The sequence below is a fragment of the Abramis brama genome, assembly GCF_963993115.1.
Source record: "Abramis brama genome assembly, chromosome: 4".
NCBI lineage: Eukaryota > Metazoa > Chordata > Actinopteri > Cypriniformes > Leuciscidae > Abramis > Abramis brama.
Genome location: NC_139966.1, coordinates 48,503,014 through 48,518,304, shown reverse-complemented (window position 1 = coordinate 48,518,304; position 15,291 = coordinate 48,503,014). Strand labels below are relative to the sequence as shown.

Sequence of the window (15,291 nt, the reverse complement as noted above, 5' to 3'; positions counted from 1 at the left end):
CTGCTTTAATCGCCCCTATCTTCAGTGGAGATGTTCAGAACTGCACCATATTTCATGTGTATGATTAACTTGACATCCTCTGGGGGTATGCTAAGTTTCGTAGAATTTCATCCATGGGGGGGGTATAAAATAAATTCATTTATGTGCACATTTAGTGACTGTACACTCATCGGCCTGTAGATGGTGCTGTTGAGCGAAGGGTTGCTGGTTTAGGATGATACTGTCACACACACACATGCAGGAATACAAACAAACGCAAGCATGCACACACACTGACATCCACACGCACAGACACACACCCATACACACACATACAAATCCACATGCACAGACACAAACACACACGCGCACACACATGTACGCACGCATACATACACGCACAGACACACACACGCACAGACACACACACACACACAGACACACACATACACAAACACACACACATACACACACACACACAGACAGACATGCACATACTACTACTTTTTTTAGGTATATACATAAACACGCAATACAGCCAAATTACTCCACGTCATTTATTTTTGTGGAAAGCCAGTGCAGGCCTGAGCGGCGGTCATATTTTGTACCGCCATGCGGTACATCTAGTTCATGTTAAATTTCCATATGTTCACGTGTAAATATGTGTATTGTAATAATAATAATAAACATAATTCCACTGATGTCATCTGCTGTGGCTAATCTGAGTTTTCAGACAGTTTTACATGGACACACAAACCCATTTTTTTTCTGAATTTGGACTATTGCATCAGCTCCTGCTACAGATGGTCTCTTAAAGCATCCTTGACAGGACTTGTTCAGCTACTTCTCATGTGCAGTGAAACTACATAGAGGTTCAACAAATGCAAAAACTGAAACAAAATTTGAAAATGTGACTTAATTATGGACCCTGTAGTGGTTATTATAGACACATAAATCATTTTTTTCTGATTTTGTTTGTTTCAGTTTGGATGTTTAATAGGAAAATGTTGTTGAATTACTTAAAGATTTGCTTTAATAACTACATTTCCTGACCAAAGCACTTTGATTTGGGTTATAAATACTATACAAAACCTACAATTGAGTGTTTAGAAATACAGCCTAATGGCTTGTTTGACTAATTTGCATTTGTTTTTACTTGTACTGTTGTGAAAAACAAACAAAACAACTATTTTGAGATTTATTTTATATGTAAATTTGGTAATGTGATTTGCTGTTCATGTGTGTTGCAATGTTTACGTTATGATTACGTATAGACTCTATGGAGAATTGGCGCGCTGTCATGCGCAGTTAGTGTGTAAAAAAAAGGGACGTGCGCAGAAAAAGTGTGTGTGCAGATGAAGAGAGCATGACTGTCATGTGTTACACGAGATGACCTCGGATAATAAAAGAAGTCAAGTCCCATATGTCTGTTTATGCCTGCATTACTACGTTGAACCCATTTACAAGAGAGCTTCCTCTTATGTTCCACAGCCCCTCTTACATTTCATATATATATATATATATATATATATATTATTTTTTATTTTTTTCATGCATTCCAAAAAGCCCATTTTCAAATTTTGTAGTTGATGAATGTTTATAGCAGAAACTAAAGAAAAAAAGAAAACTTTTTTTCACACATTTATGTTTACACACATGTGGGACTTAGTTTGATTTAAAATCACACTGCATTATTAGTTGTTTTAAATTAATTACTTTTTTTAAATAGTATCAATAGGGGTTAGTGTACATATACAACATGTGTTTTGGCATTTTTAGCACACTTCTTCCTCAGCCTACTGCACACAGACACAACTCATATCTCATTCAACCAAAAACCAGCTGATGAAGGAGTCATGACATGGGTCAGATATCAGAGGTCATAAACGATGAACCAATCCATCAGCTCTGCTCCTATTGGCACTTTGGTGTGTATATGGACAATACCTTTGACTGGAAGGCCTGTGTTGAAATTAGGTGTTATCATTTAGAGCAAACACTCACAGTAAATCAAAAAACCTTGGCAATGATGGAACATAGTGCTGTTAGGGTTATGGTTAGAATTAGGGTTAAAGAAAAAAACCTTGGAAATGATGGGACATAGTGCTGTTAGGGTCAGGTTAGGGTTGTGGTTAGAATTAGGGTTAGGGTTAAAGAAAAAAACCTTGGAAATGATGGAGCATAGTGCTGTTAGGGTTATGGTTAGGATTAGGGTTAGGGTTAAAGAAAAAAACCTTGGAAATGATGGAGCATAGTGCTGTTAGGGTTATGGTTAGGATTAGGGTTAGGGTTAAAGAAAAAAACCTTGGAAATGATGGAACATAGGGCTGTTAAGGTTAGGTTAGGATTAAGGTTAAAGAAAAAAAACCTTGGAAATGATAGAACATAGGAACATAACTGTGGGAATAAAGGGCTGTGGGAATATAGGGCTCTGGCAACACAGGGCTGTAGGAACAGGCACGCTCCCCTGCAAACCATGATATGTAATAATTAAAAAGTTGTCAGAGGACTAACACATTGTTGGAAAGGTCTCAACCAGGAGAGTAACATGTCTAAAGAGGATACATTACTCCTGCTTTAAATACTAAACCTTGAACCCAGTCCATCTTTAAAGGCTTGTCATTTAGCAACAGAAGGTGATAAAAACATAAGACCAGCAGTTATAAAAAGCTCTGGACCTATGCTGTCATGTAGGTATGGTCACCAAATTTTACCCACTGTAAGAACTGTCAAATATGGTAAAACAAAAACAAAAAAGAAGCTATTTTCACCTATTTAACGATTCAATTTTTAAAATCTGAGGAAACCAGTGTGTTTCCCATCCCAATAAACCTCAGGCAGGGTGTATCCAAAATTTTACACTTATAACTTATAAGTATGAGAAATATACCAATATACTTAAAAACTACAACTCCCAATAGAGACGCGTCACAGAAGCTGTTACAAAGTGTGTGCACTTGTAGTTTTCCGGGCTGGGTGGGTGGACATGTTCGACTCCTGTGTTTCTGCTGTCTGCCGCCGCCGGCCAACCGAGCACGTGTGTACAATACATACAAATACATGAAACTGTATTTTATTATTATCTTTATTGTTTGAATCCACAAATACAACGTTAGACAAAAACATAATATTACGAACATTGTGTATTTTTTATCTTCTTATCCGCCGAACGGTACATACAACGTCACTTCCGGAGTCTTCAGCTGATTAAAAACAAACAAACAAAAAAAAAAAACGGTGCATAACTTACTGGAGCAGCAAAGCTGAGCAACGTTGTTGTTGGTGACAAAAACAATGATTATATCAGCTGATCGCTGTCCGATTTTGTGAATGAATTCCCGCATTGCATTGTGGGATATGGCCTTTGAATGCGTCTAGCTCGTATCATATCGTAATGTTCTGTATTACAGCATACTGTAATATTTCACCGATAATAAAACCGAAACAATATTAAAATAAATAAATTAATACCATGATAACATTTAAATAAATGTTGAAAAGATAGCATTATAGTTTTAAACATAAATAAACAACAAAGAAACCCAACTTCCCTGGTCCCTATAGACTGGAATAATAACATTAAAAGTAAAAGTATATATATATATATATATATACATACACACACACACAAAACACATATAATTGTCTTCTGCTTTTTCTCATCCGGGGGACAGTGAAGACTTACACACACACATTCAGTGCATTAAAGTCAATGGTAGACAACAGTGCAGCAGCATGTTTCATGTGACTTGCCTTTTAAAAAAGCCTTCAGAAACCCTCCTGAATTAGAATCCATGCTTTCACATTTTTAGAAGCTTCTGGAACCTCTTGACCTCTGTCCTCGTAAGCCTGTTCGTTTTTCCACCCCTGCCTACCTCAGCTACCCTTTATTAAAAAATGTATGGTTTAGCTGGTGGAATCAACTGTCTCTTAATGGGTGTCAATTAATATGAGTGAAAACATATCCCACCTTCCTTGAGTGCATCATATTGCAATATATCATTTGACACGTTGAAGAAGATTTCAGGTGATTGGCTAACCCACAAAATGAATGGAAAGACATAAACATAAATATAGGTATACTTTGCTTTTTATTTGAACAAAAATCATTTGATAAAGAAAACACTTAATTTATTAACTTTGTATACATAAATCGTAACATCCAAAACCAGGATGGCCCGTAAAGGCGAACTCGACAATTACTGTCTGAGTGAAGTCACACATCGGCAGTCTTGGGACATGGTGAAAACTTGAAGGCCGGCTCCCATGTCTCCTCCCAGATTTTTCCACTGTAAGTATCAGTAACACAAAATCAGTGAAAAACAGAGGAGCCATTTTAACATAATAGTTTCACAGCATAAATATTGTACGCTCTTGTATTTCATTGTTTTTATACAAACATATACATATATATAGTGCTTGATGCAATGTAACATAAACATCAGCCACTCTCATCGATAAAGTCATTGAAAGTAAACAAGCCAATAGCCGATAACAGTCAACATGGATGATCTTGGTCGATACTGATGTTCTGCCAATAAATTGGTGAATGTCTACTTCCTACATAGAATCACACAGGGGCAATTATTCATGGCATCAGGTATGGTACTGAAAAGAGCAAGTGGCTAAATCCTGTAGACAATATTTGACACTGTATTTAATCCATCCTATACCAACAGTGTAACCAATAGTCTAATTAAAATACAGGTGGGTCTCCAAAATGACAGTATTGTGCAATATTTCAAGCCATTTTTTATATGATTAAAGCTTACAGCTCATGAAAACCAAAAATCATCATCTCAAAATATAAGAATAAAGAGGAATACAGATATGTTGACCTTTTGAAAATAAACGAACGAATCTGACTCTATACTTGGTCTGGCTGCTTTTGCACAAATTACTGCATCAGTGTGGTGTGGCATGGAGGCCATCAGTGTATGGCATTGCTGAGGTGTTATGGAAGGCCAGGTTGCTTTGATAGTGACTTTGAGATTGTCTGTAATGTTGGGTTTGGTATCTATCATTGTTCTCTCTATGGTGTTAAGGTGAGATGAGTTAAGCACAGCAATACCATGCTAAGCAAACCAGTAACAAGCAGTTTTGGCACTGTAGCAAGAGCAGAGTCCTGGTGGAAAAGGTAATCAACATGTACATAAAGCTTGTCAGCAGATTCAACCATCCTCTAAAATCTCCTGGTAGAAGGCTGCATTGACTCTGGACTTAAAGGGTTAGTTCACCCAAAAATCAAAATGATCTCAGTATTTACTTACCCGCGTGTTGTTCTAACCCTGTAAGACCTCCATTTATCATCGCATCACAAAATATTATATTTATGATGGAATCTGAGCGCTGGATAAGTCTTCCATTGACTTCCAAGGGGCTTAAACTTGCTCGATTCAACTAAGCTGTTTACGTTGTCTATCTGCACAAGCTTCTGGGTTCTACTGGGTTCCTGCGTTGGCCAATAGTGAGCCTGCGTGGTGACGTAGAACGTCAAATCTCTGCGCAGTTAGACTACGTAAACAGCTTTGAAGCAGAACACGAGTAAATGGATATTGGAATAAATTCGTAATTTTTGTTTGTTTTTGGCGAGGAAAAGTATTCTCGTCGCTTGATAAATGGATGGTTGAGCGACTGGAGTCATTTGGACTATTTTAAACGATGTCTTAATACGTTTTCTGATCGAGCAAAGTTAAGCCCCTTGGAAGTCAATGGGGAACTTATCCAGCGCTCAGATTCCATCATAAATATAATATTTTGTGATGCGATGATAAATGGAAGTCTTACGGGGTAAGAACAACACGCGGGTGAGTAAAAACTGAGATCATTTTGATTTTTGGGTGAACTAACCCTTTAAAACCTAGTGGACATGACAATTCTCTCAACGCTGCTTGTTGGTTGCAAAACTTTGAGACCGCCTGTACATTCAAACTTTTGTGTGCTACAATATACATTCCAACCTTTATCCACCACCTATGAGAAGGTTAAAAGTGGAAACAGAAAGGAGATGTATAAAGGCAATTTTAACCAATATAAAGCAGTACTTACCATGCAGAGCAAGGTAACCATTTGACCTTAACTTCTTCTTTTCCCTACAGAAAGACACATACATATAATAATCAGGTTTATAATGTCATAACTTTTGTGACAAGGCCACTTTGCCTTCAGTAGGGCCGTCATTAAATTCCAACCCTGCATAAAATAGAAGGATAAGGAATATGAATTTATTTACCTCATGGGATTCGCAATAGCCTATCATTTCTCAGGATCATCACATTGTGTTGAATGTATATACTGTATGTTTGAAAGTATTCTGAATTCATATGCTAATTATAAAAAAAAAAGAAAAAGATTTAATTCAGTATTAATAATATTGGAGCTTTAGACGGCTAATAATTATGTCATAAAAATATTGTCCGGTGTGGCTCTGTTTTGTTACATTAGCTTTGCCTTGTTGTTAATGTCCAATTGACCCAAACAGCGCTTGATTGACAGGCGATCTGACCAATCATATTTCGCCATCCACCATTTTGCCTGACAGCACCGTCAGGAGAGATAGTAGATTAACATGCCAGGATTTGAACTTGAGAAACGGAGTGTACTGATGCTTTTCTGCGGTTAAAACAACATTCCTTCTTTTGTTCATTCATGTTTAATTGATGCTATAACTGAACTAGAAGGAAGAGATGATCGGTTCACAAGAAGCTTTAACTGATGCTCTACAGCAATCTGACAGACACATTAAAGAACCACAAAACGTTATTTACTGTTTACATTTGACCAAATTTGAAAGGCGAGACTTTGTTTAATATCAAAAGTAACTGAAAAGTAAGCTGGTCTGTCCTGTCTGTCAGCGTGTTGTCAGTCTCCTCTCTGCTCCACAATGTATTTTTCACTGAGTAGGAACATAGCTTGTCGGGCATAGCAACAATAACTAAGGGAGGCGGGTCTTTGTGAACGGTCAATTGCAATGACGATGTCTACTATAAAAACGGACTCATTAAAAATATGTTTTTCCAACTCAAGACTTGTCTAAGTCTGTTTAAAATATGAAGATAATGTAAAAAGCACAGCAGTTACTCTAAAATACCCTTAAATGGGCTCAAATTACCACTTGCTTCAATGGTCAGTATTTTGTGATATGTGAAATGCCAGATAAGCCACATACAATGGAGAGATGATCAGACAGCCTAGTGAAAAATATATTTCTAAACTTACCTTATGTATCCTTCTTCCTGTTATGGATTCATATCGGAAAACTTGTTGTCTACTACATTTCCGGCAACCTTAAATGACAAATAATAATAATAATAATAATAATTAACCATAAATGACAAAAAAAAATTAAAATGAAACAAACAAATTCTTAAATAAGTTTCACAAAACCTGGGGAACAACAGTAACCATTGTCCTTGAACTTTGAAAACGTCAGAAAAAACAGCTAAATAACTAAAGAATACATATATTAAAGGCCATTCACACCAAGAACGATAACTTTAAGAAATATATAGTTCTCGTTAATATGATAAACTATAACGATAATGACATGGAGAACAATATTGTTGGGAATCACTTTTAAAGCGATTTTGAGAACGATAAAAAGCTAACAGCCAATAAGAACCCATCAAATTTTAGCCATATTTATTAACACAAGGTGAGACTTTGCATATCCTTGGTCAGTCTGGAGGCTTTTATCGTTATGGTTATACGTATATAGTTATTGTTCCTGGAATGAACGGCCCTTTAGCCATCAAATTCAGTGACTTCATAGCCGAAATGTAACCTAATTATCCTACTGCCTAGTCGAAAGGTTACTGAAGCAGACTTGTGAACAGTGGTACGTGGGGAATAAGCTATCTGGGCTGCCCACTGATGTGTGTGATATGTGTGTGTGTATTTGTATTCATCTCTACTTATGTGTGTATTGCTCATTACTCTACTCCTAGAGTGTGTGTTCAGTACTGAAAGGTATGTATGCAAGGACAAATTCCTTTGTGTATCAGGCTGGCCACTAAAAATTACTCACTATTAACTAATCGATTGGACTTAAATTCACCTGAAGATTTCTGTATTTCATGAATCATGATTACAAAAAGGGGAAATTCATACATAGTGTGCTAAGACCAAAGTTCACTTACACTTTCTTCTTTTTTTTGGTGGGGGGCGTTGTTCCTTCACAGGGAGAGAGACAGGGTATAAATCTAAAAGATAAAATGTCTCCTTTTCCTGGGCCTGATGCTGGGTTTTGGGCTGGGCCTGATGCTGGAGCTGGGCCTGATGCTGGGGCTCTGGCTGGGCCTGATGCTGGGGCTCTGGCTGGGCCTGATGCTGGGGCTCTGGCTGGGCCTGATGCTGGGGTTCTGGCTGGTCCTGATGCTGGGGTTCTGGCTGGGCCTGATGCTGGGGCTCTGGCTGGGCCTGATGCTGGGGTTCTGGCTGGGCCTGATGCTGGGGCTCTGGCTGGTCCTGATGCTGGGGTTCTGGCTGGGCCTGATGCTGGGGCTCTGGCTGGGCCTGATGCTGGGGTTCTGGCTGGGCCTGATGCTGGGGCTCGAGCTGGGCCTGATGCTGGGGTTCTGGCTGGGCCTGATGCTGGGGCTCTGGCTGGTCCTGATGCTGGGGTTCTGGCTGGGCCTGATGCTGGGGTTCTGGCTGGGCCTGATGCTGGGGTTCTGGCTGGGCCTGATGCTGGGGCTGAGGCTCTGGCAATGTTGTTGTGGAGTTCCCTACAATATTGTATGTGTATGTTAATTTTCAATATTTCCCCATCATGAAAAAAAACAGTTTAAAACTGCCATGACTTAAATTACACAAATCCTACCTTCTTTGATCAATATAAAATTGTAGGCCTTTCTCATGGAGGCCACAATTTTTAGGTTTTCTTCAGTGGGTGGCAGATCGGTCACCACATCGGCCGCCCACTTTCCAGAGGCCTTATCCTTTTTGGCAAAAAATAGAATTGGGACATAGCCCACTGCACTTAGTTTTTTCACCTGTAAAAATGCAGACAGCAAACATTAGTTATTCCCAGTCCACTGCATTATTTTCCACCCTATTGAAAAAAAGGCATTAAATACATTAGTGCTACTGTTTCTAATATACACAATACGCTGATTTCACGCAGCCGCCATTTTGAAATCGAAAGTGAGGCTCCGGTGGGAAAAACCCCGGAAGTAAAGATAAACAACAATGCCTTTGGATTACCAACCTGAAGCTGCTGCCGCGATTTACACTATTGGATGTTAATATCCAATATAGGATATGTGTATAGTTCATTCCTGCTTCTTTTTTTACTTTCTGAATTATATAAAAAAAATATTTTATTTATAAATGAATTTCACTGTATATAGTATAAAGTATAAAAGAAATGTATGTACAGTTTTAGAATTGACACAACATCATTAAACACAACAATACGCCATTGCATTCACGACTCTCCTGTGATTAAAGGCGACACTTCCGGTTTTCTTCCCACCGGAGCCTCGCTTTCGATTTCAAAATAACGGCTGCGTGAAATCAGCGTATTACCATAATCAAACTTAACAGCTTTTCCCCTTAGAAACAAAAACATTACATATGTGATCTATCCCAGTGGTTCTCAAAGTGGATTTGCTTTGAATGAGAAAGTTGTGCTTCATCATTAAGAAATGCCTATCAATGACAATGTAATGATCTAGAATCTACATACAATCTTGATTGTAAATGCACTAATAAATTAAAACATTAACATTTAACTTTTTTTGTGATTATGACTAATCAAGTTAATCTGTTGTAAATCACTTCACTCAGGTCATGATGAACCATTCTTCCTGCTGCTTAGCTTGGCTTATTTGCTATTAAGATAGCTGATGAACATGGATGAATGTTTGAGTCAGTCCACATCATTAAGGGATTCAAATTCCAAAGTTGACTAAAGACCCAGTTACACACCAGCTAGAAAACACGGAATAGTGAACCTGGACACAATTTCAAGAAAATAGAAATGGCATCAAAGTATACAAATGGTAGCAAGCATATGCTTAATTGTTTTAATTATGAGGGGGTCCTTGGAAATTGTTCTCCCACACAAATGGTCCTTGGCTCTAACCGTTTGAGAACCCCTGCTTTTGACACACACAAAACAAAATATGATAATACATATATGAAAAATACATTTTGACTGGACTCCCTCTTTATGGCCAAATATCAACCTGATCCAAACACTCTCCTCCCCCCTTAGATAGTCTACCTGTCTCTCCCCACGGAAAATGTAGGTTATGGGACAAACAGAAACATTCATTTGGGAAGGCCACCAATGAACATAAAGTTAAAAATCATAAAATAGCCAGCTGCTCTACAGAATCTGGACTTGGTCCTACTCCAGTAGGTATGGCTGAATCCTTTCTCTTTTAATGTGACATTAGCCTACTATCTCCCCTGTAGTAATTCAAATGCTTTTTAAGTTGTGGCTTTGAAAAAGGACATCTGGAATATGGCCTTGCTTTTACCAACACATATTTTGCACACAGAATGGGTTTCATGCATGTCCTCAGTTATTTTGTCACGTCATCATGCACTTTCTCTAAAATTACAGCAGCGCAAAGCACTATAAGCGTGAAATGCAATATTCACATGCTTGTAGTGGTAGTGTAAGGGAGCATGTTATCTACAGTACTTAGCCTACATAATCATGCAAGACTGTCTTTAATAGTGACTCTGGGTCTGAATTCTGTGATCTGCCTTTAGCAGAGACAGAAACTTCAGTAACATGCATTGTCTGTGTGGTACTAAAGCAAGGTTATGTTTACAATGTAGCCGGTTGTATATGTAAACAAATGTACATGAGCACCTGGTCAAAAAGAAAGTCTATTCCATGCATGTCAAGCAAATGACAAATAAATTAAAATAATATTACACCAATGCCATCTATGACTACCTCAAATTCATTCACTGACAGATTAAACTTATTTTTGTAAAATGACGCCCTTGCCCTATCACACAATATTAATAAAAAGTGAAACAAATCATATTGCTTAATGACATATGAGCATTTATACTTACTGCAATATTGGCAGAGTCCACCACTCTTGACGCATTTTTATTTTTTCGGACCCTTTCCCCCCAATTCTTGTCCAGGGACAATTTTTTGGCCGTCACTTTGGCTTTTTGGGAGATGGCTGTGAAACAAGAGCTGCAGGTTTTGCGGCTCACCTGTGTTGGTAAAAGTATACCAAAGTGAGACATCAGATCCACAGTCACAGAGAAGAAGTACAATCAAGATACAGTTTAATTTGGCTGTATACAGGAAAGATAGGAACACACAAAGCACAATGCAATTCAGAATAGGTCTCTAAATTTACACAGGATTATTATTATTATTATAATCATACAGTAAAAGTGGCAGATGTAGGAGACACCCAGGCTACTCTAATAAATGTTGCCTATGGCGTTTGGTGCAAAATAAGTAATACATATTGTTATTAACCCAGACGCCTTACATTATTACTGTTTTGTAACACAGTACAGATATCATACAGGGTCATTTAGTAGGAGCATACTTTAGTATCCAATTGACCTACTAAATGTAGGACATTAAAAACACATATTTGAATATTGCACATAATGCTCTATTCCACTTTCCCTCACCTGATTAGGTGCTTGGCAGGAGGGGCAAGGCTTGAACTTCTTTCGAGGCATTTTGAAATCTACACACACACACACACACACACACATTTTTTTCTTCTATAATAACATACTTTTTTAGACATTGTCAACAAACAGTACACAACTTATTGGCATAACTGCTTTCTACCAAAACAATGAAAACAATTAAAGCAGGTTAACTTTTAGCTAATTTAGCGTCACTGCAACAACAACCATGCACTTATATCAGTCTCTATCCCATGCATTTTCTACAGTGCACTTTAGACAGCGTCAACAAACACAAATTTTCTAATTCACCCATTTTAATTTTGGAAGCTATATATATATATATATATATATATATATATATATATATATATATATATATATTAGGGCTGGGAATCGATTAGCGGGACTTTTCCGCTCCGTGTGCGCCGCCGCACTCTCCGTTCCGTGTGTCTCTGTGTGTGTGTGTGTGTGTGTGTTAAAAAAAAAAAAAAAGTGCTGCGTTAAATGCGTTTTTTTTTTAACGCATTAAACATCTCAAATTAATCACAAAGATTAACGCGATAATTCCCCCAGCCCTAATATATATATATATATATATATATATATATATATATATATATATATATATATAGGCTAGCATATGTGTGTGTGTGAATCAGTCAGTTTATGACAGCATTATTACATTACTTGCATATTGTTTTATTTCATGTTGAAAAGTTGTGATGAGCCACAATGTAGTAGTTATGAATTTGTAGTATTGTTAAAAATGGATGATTTATTTCGGTGTTTTATTATATAATTTTGCGTAATTTATCATTAACGTCAGACTGTAAAACAGACCAATCTGCCAACCGTTCTTCATTCTGAACATTTACAATGTTGGATAATTTTTGTGGGCTAATTTAATATTGAAAATCTTATATTCCCCTATGATCGTACCTTAAGTTGCATGATTGTATGCGACAAAAATTAACTTGAATTTAATTAGCTAACGTTAATTTTGCTAGCCTGCACATTTGGTGCAGAAAACTGTATGTTTATAATGTCTTATTCTATCATAATCGTCCTAAGAAATGGCCACCTTACAAAACTAAAGTTTCTAAACACAACTTATTGTCCTGATTCAACAGTTTTAGATGTGTAAATGTAAGAATAATAGATCCATGTATATTAATGTACCGTACTTACCGAGAGGAAAATCGCAATGAACTTTGGGATAACCCGGTGACGTCAGCGTAATTGTTTTAAAGGACTTAATAATAAACAAAAAAATATATAAATAAACTGATTAATTGAACACAATCGTAGCATATTATATTTATTAAAATAAATTAAAAAATCCGATAAAAATCTGTTATCCAGCATGCTTTAGTTAAAGGAGTAAACTCACCGCTGAATGCGGTTGCACACCATGTGCGTTGTTAAACTCACCGCTGATGAACGCGCTAAACCTTTGACATCAGATTGCGAGGGTTTTTAAACATCAAAACCAGTTGGAGAGCCAGATAAAAATGATCGGGGGTCCGCCATTTGACTCGTCCTGGCATAATTTAGATCGATCATTAAATTGAGTGTTGTTAAACTCACCGCTGAATGCGGTTGCACACCATGTGCGTTGTTAAACTCACCGCTGATGAACGCGCTAAACCTTTGACATCAGATTGCGAGGGTTTTAAAACATCAAAAACCAGTTGGAGAGGCAGATACAAATTATCTGGGGGCCGCCATTTGACTCGCCCTGGCATAGATCGTTTTTTTGTAGCCTATTCATTTTTATTTTTGTAGTATAGTCTTGTTGTAATGGCAGACAACATGTTGTGGTGTGCTTACCCAAGACGTCAAATTTCAACGTTGAACGTCCCCGGTTCAATCTATAGGACTACCCTGCTCGTTGAAAAATGACGCCAAGGGTATACCCAGTGCGTTAAAAAATGACGCCAGGGTTCCTGGACCATGCGTCAGACATTTGACGTGTAGGGAGTGAGACTGTGTTGGTATGCGCGCATCGAGTTTATATGTATATGCGAGTGTTTATAGGTGTGTATGCATGGAAGTTTATATGTATGTGCGAGTGTTTATAGGTGTATATGCATGGAAGTTTATATGTATATGCGAGTGTTTATAGGTGTATATGCATGGAAGTTTATATGTATGTGCGAGTGTTTATAGGTGTATATGCATGGAAGTTTATATGTATATGCGAGTGTTAATAGGTGTATATGCATGGAAGTTTATATGTATATGCGAGTGTTAATAGGTGTATATGCATATGCGAGTGTTTATAGGTGTATATGCATGGAAGTTTATGTGCGAGTGTTTATAGGTGTATGCGTGCGTCAAGTTTATATGTATATGCAAGTTATACACAAGTGTATGCATTCATGACTAACATAATATGTATTGGTATGGATTTCATAATTATGAGAGGCCGTTTGAGACGAAACCCATTGAAACACTTGCAATACACATTGAAAACTTACGATACACACTGAAACACTCGCGCTACACACTGAAACACTCGCGCTACACACTGAAACACTCGCGCTACACACTGTAACACTCGCGCTACACACTGTAACACTTGCGATATTGCGATACTAAACAAAAGAAACAAATGCTTTGAAGGCAAGCTTCTATTCCATTCCAAAACCTTGAGTGTTTTGGATTCCAAAGTCCATGTTGTTTTTGAAATCCTCGTAACTTGGACTGTGAACAGCTTGTTTTCTCTGTCATTAATATCAAGTCAAGTATATTTGTATAGCGCTTTTCACAATACATTTTGTATCAAAGCAGCTTCACAGTATTAAATTAAAATAATACAACAAGGTTTGTTTCAAGTGGAATTTATTGATTGATAAAATAAAATTAAATATCCCCAAAATATCCCCAACTGAGCAAGCCAAAGGCAACAGTGGCAATATATATATATATATACAGTACCTGTGAAAAGGATTTCGTTCTATATGTGCACTAGTTCAGGTGGGTGCGTGTTCGCATTGGTGCGTCGGTCAGGACACCTGAGGCAGGATTCAGTTCCCAGAATTGAATACAATTATTCAGAAATGACAGCACAGTCAGACCACAGGGCATTTATTGATCAAAGTCTCATATGGTGGACATTTATATAGATGTGGTCTGTGAATAACAAAGATAACAATGAGAAGACAGTAATAACAATAACTTTCCACAATTGGCTAGAAACAATCATTTTCTCGAAGTATATGTACTGAAAAAACATTACTGTAGTACTATGCAGTGTCACTAGATGGCGCATGAAGCGCACGGAAGGAAAGTAGGCTAAAGGTCATTCTAATTTCACTCAGCACGGTAAATGTGACGATCGACAAGTAATTAACAATCCACTAATATACAATATCAAATACTATAAGTTTACAACCTACAAACATCACTTAATATCACTGAATGATGAATTAAACTTAGTAAGGCAGCAATACAGAAAATGAACTTGTACACGGGAATTGCTACTGTATACTCTGCTCGCGCGAGATAACAAGCAAGCGATAACAGACCAATAAGTCATAAATTACTTGTCTAACATAAATATAGAGTCACCTAGTAAATACAGCAAATTGAACTTACATATTTTCAATGACTCACGAAAGGGAATGTCCACTTTATGATTAACGATCGCTACTGTTTCCTCAGCCTCAGAAAACTTAA

General features: G+C 37.4%; 1 protein-coding gene across 1 annotated transcript; it reads right to left on the bottom strand.

The window, feature by feature from the left end:
- Window positions 1–4,052: 4,052 nt before the first annotated feature.
- On the bottom strand, window positions 4,053–15,291 carry LOC311080716 (uncharacterized protein). Its single transcript, XM_084110824.1, has 9 exons — window positions 15,211–15,291; window positions 14,551–14,745; window positions 11,605–11,663; window positions 11,020–11,169; window positions 8,801–8,972; window positions 8,118–8,705; window positions 7,198–7,265; window positions 6,028–6,071; window positions 4,053–4,268 (listed from the first exon to the last, which is right to left on the bottom strand). The coding sequence occupies exons 3-9, from the start codon at window positions 11,653–11,655 to the stop codon at window positions 4,196–4,198; spliced, it is 1,146 nt and encodes a 381-aa protein (XP_083966950.1). The 5' UTR covers window positions 11,656–11,663; window positions 14,551–14,745; window positions 15,211–15,291; the 3' UTR covers window positions 4,053–4,195.

Coding starts and splice junctions, on each gene's coding strand:
- LOC311080716 (XM_084110824.1), bottom strand. CDS start 11,655: ATGCCTCGAAAGAAGTTCAAGCCTTGCCCCTCCTGCCAAGCACCTAAT. Junction 8,706..8,800: donor TTTTATATTGATCAAAGAAG/GTAGGATTTGTG, acceptor ACAATATTGTAG/GGAACTCCACAACAACATTG. Junction 7,266..8,117: donor ACCAAAAAAAAGAAGAAAGT/GTAAGTGAACTT, acceptor TTGTCATTTAAG/GTTGCCGGAAATGTAGTAGA.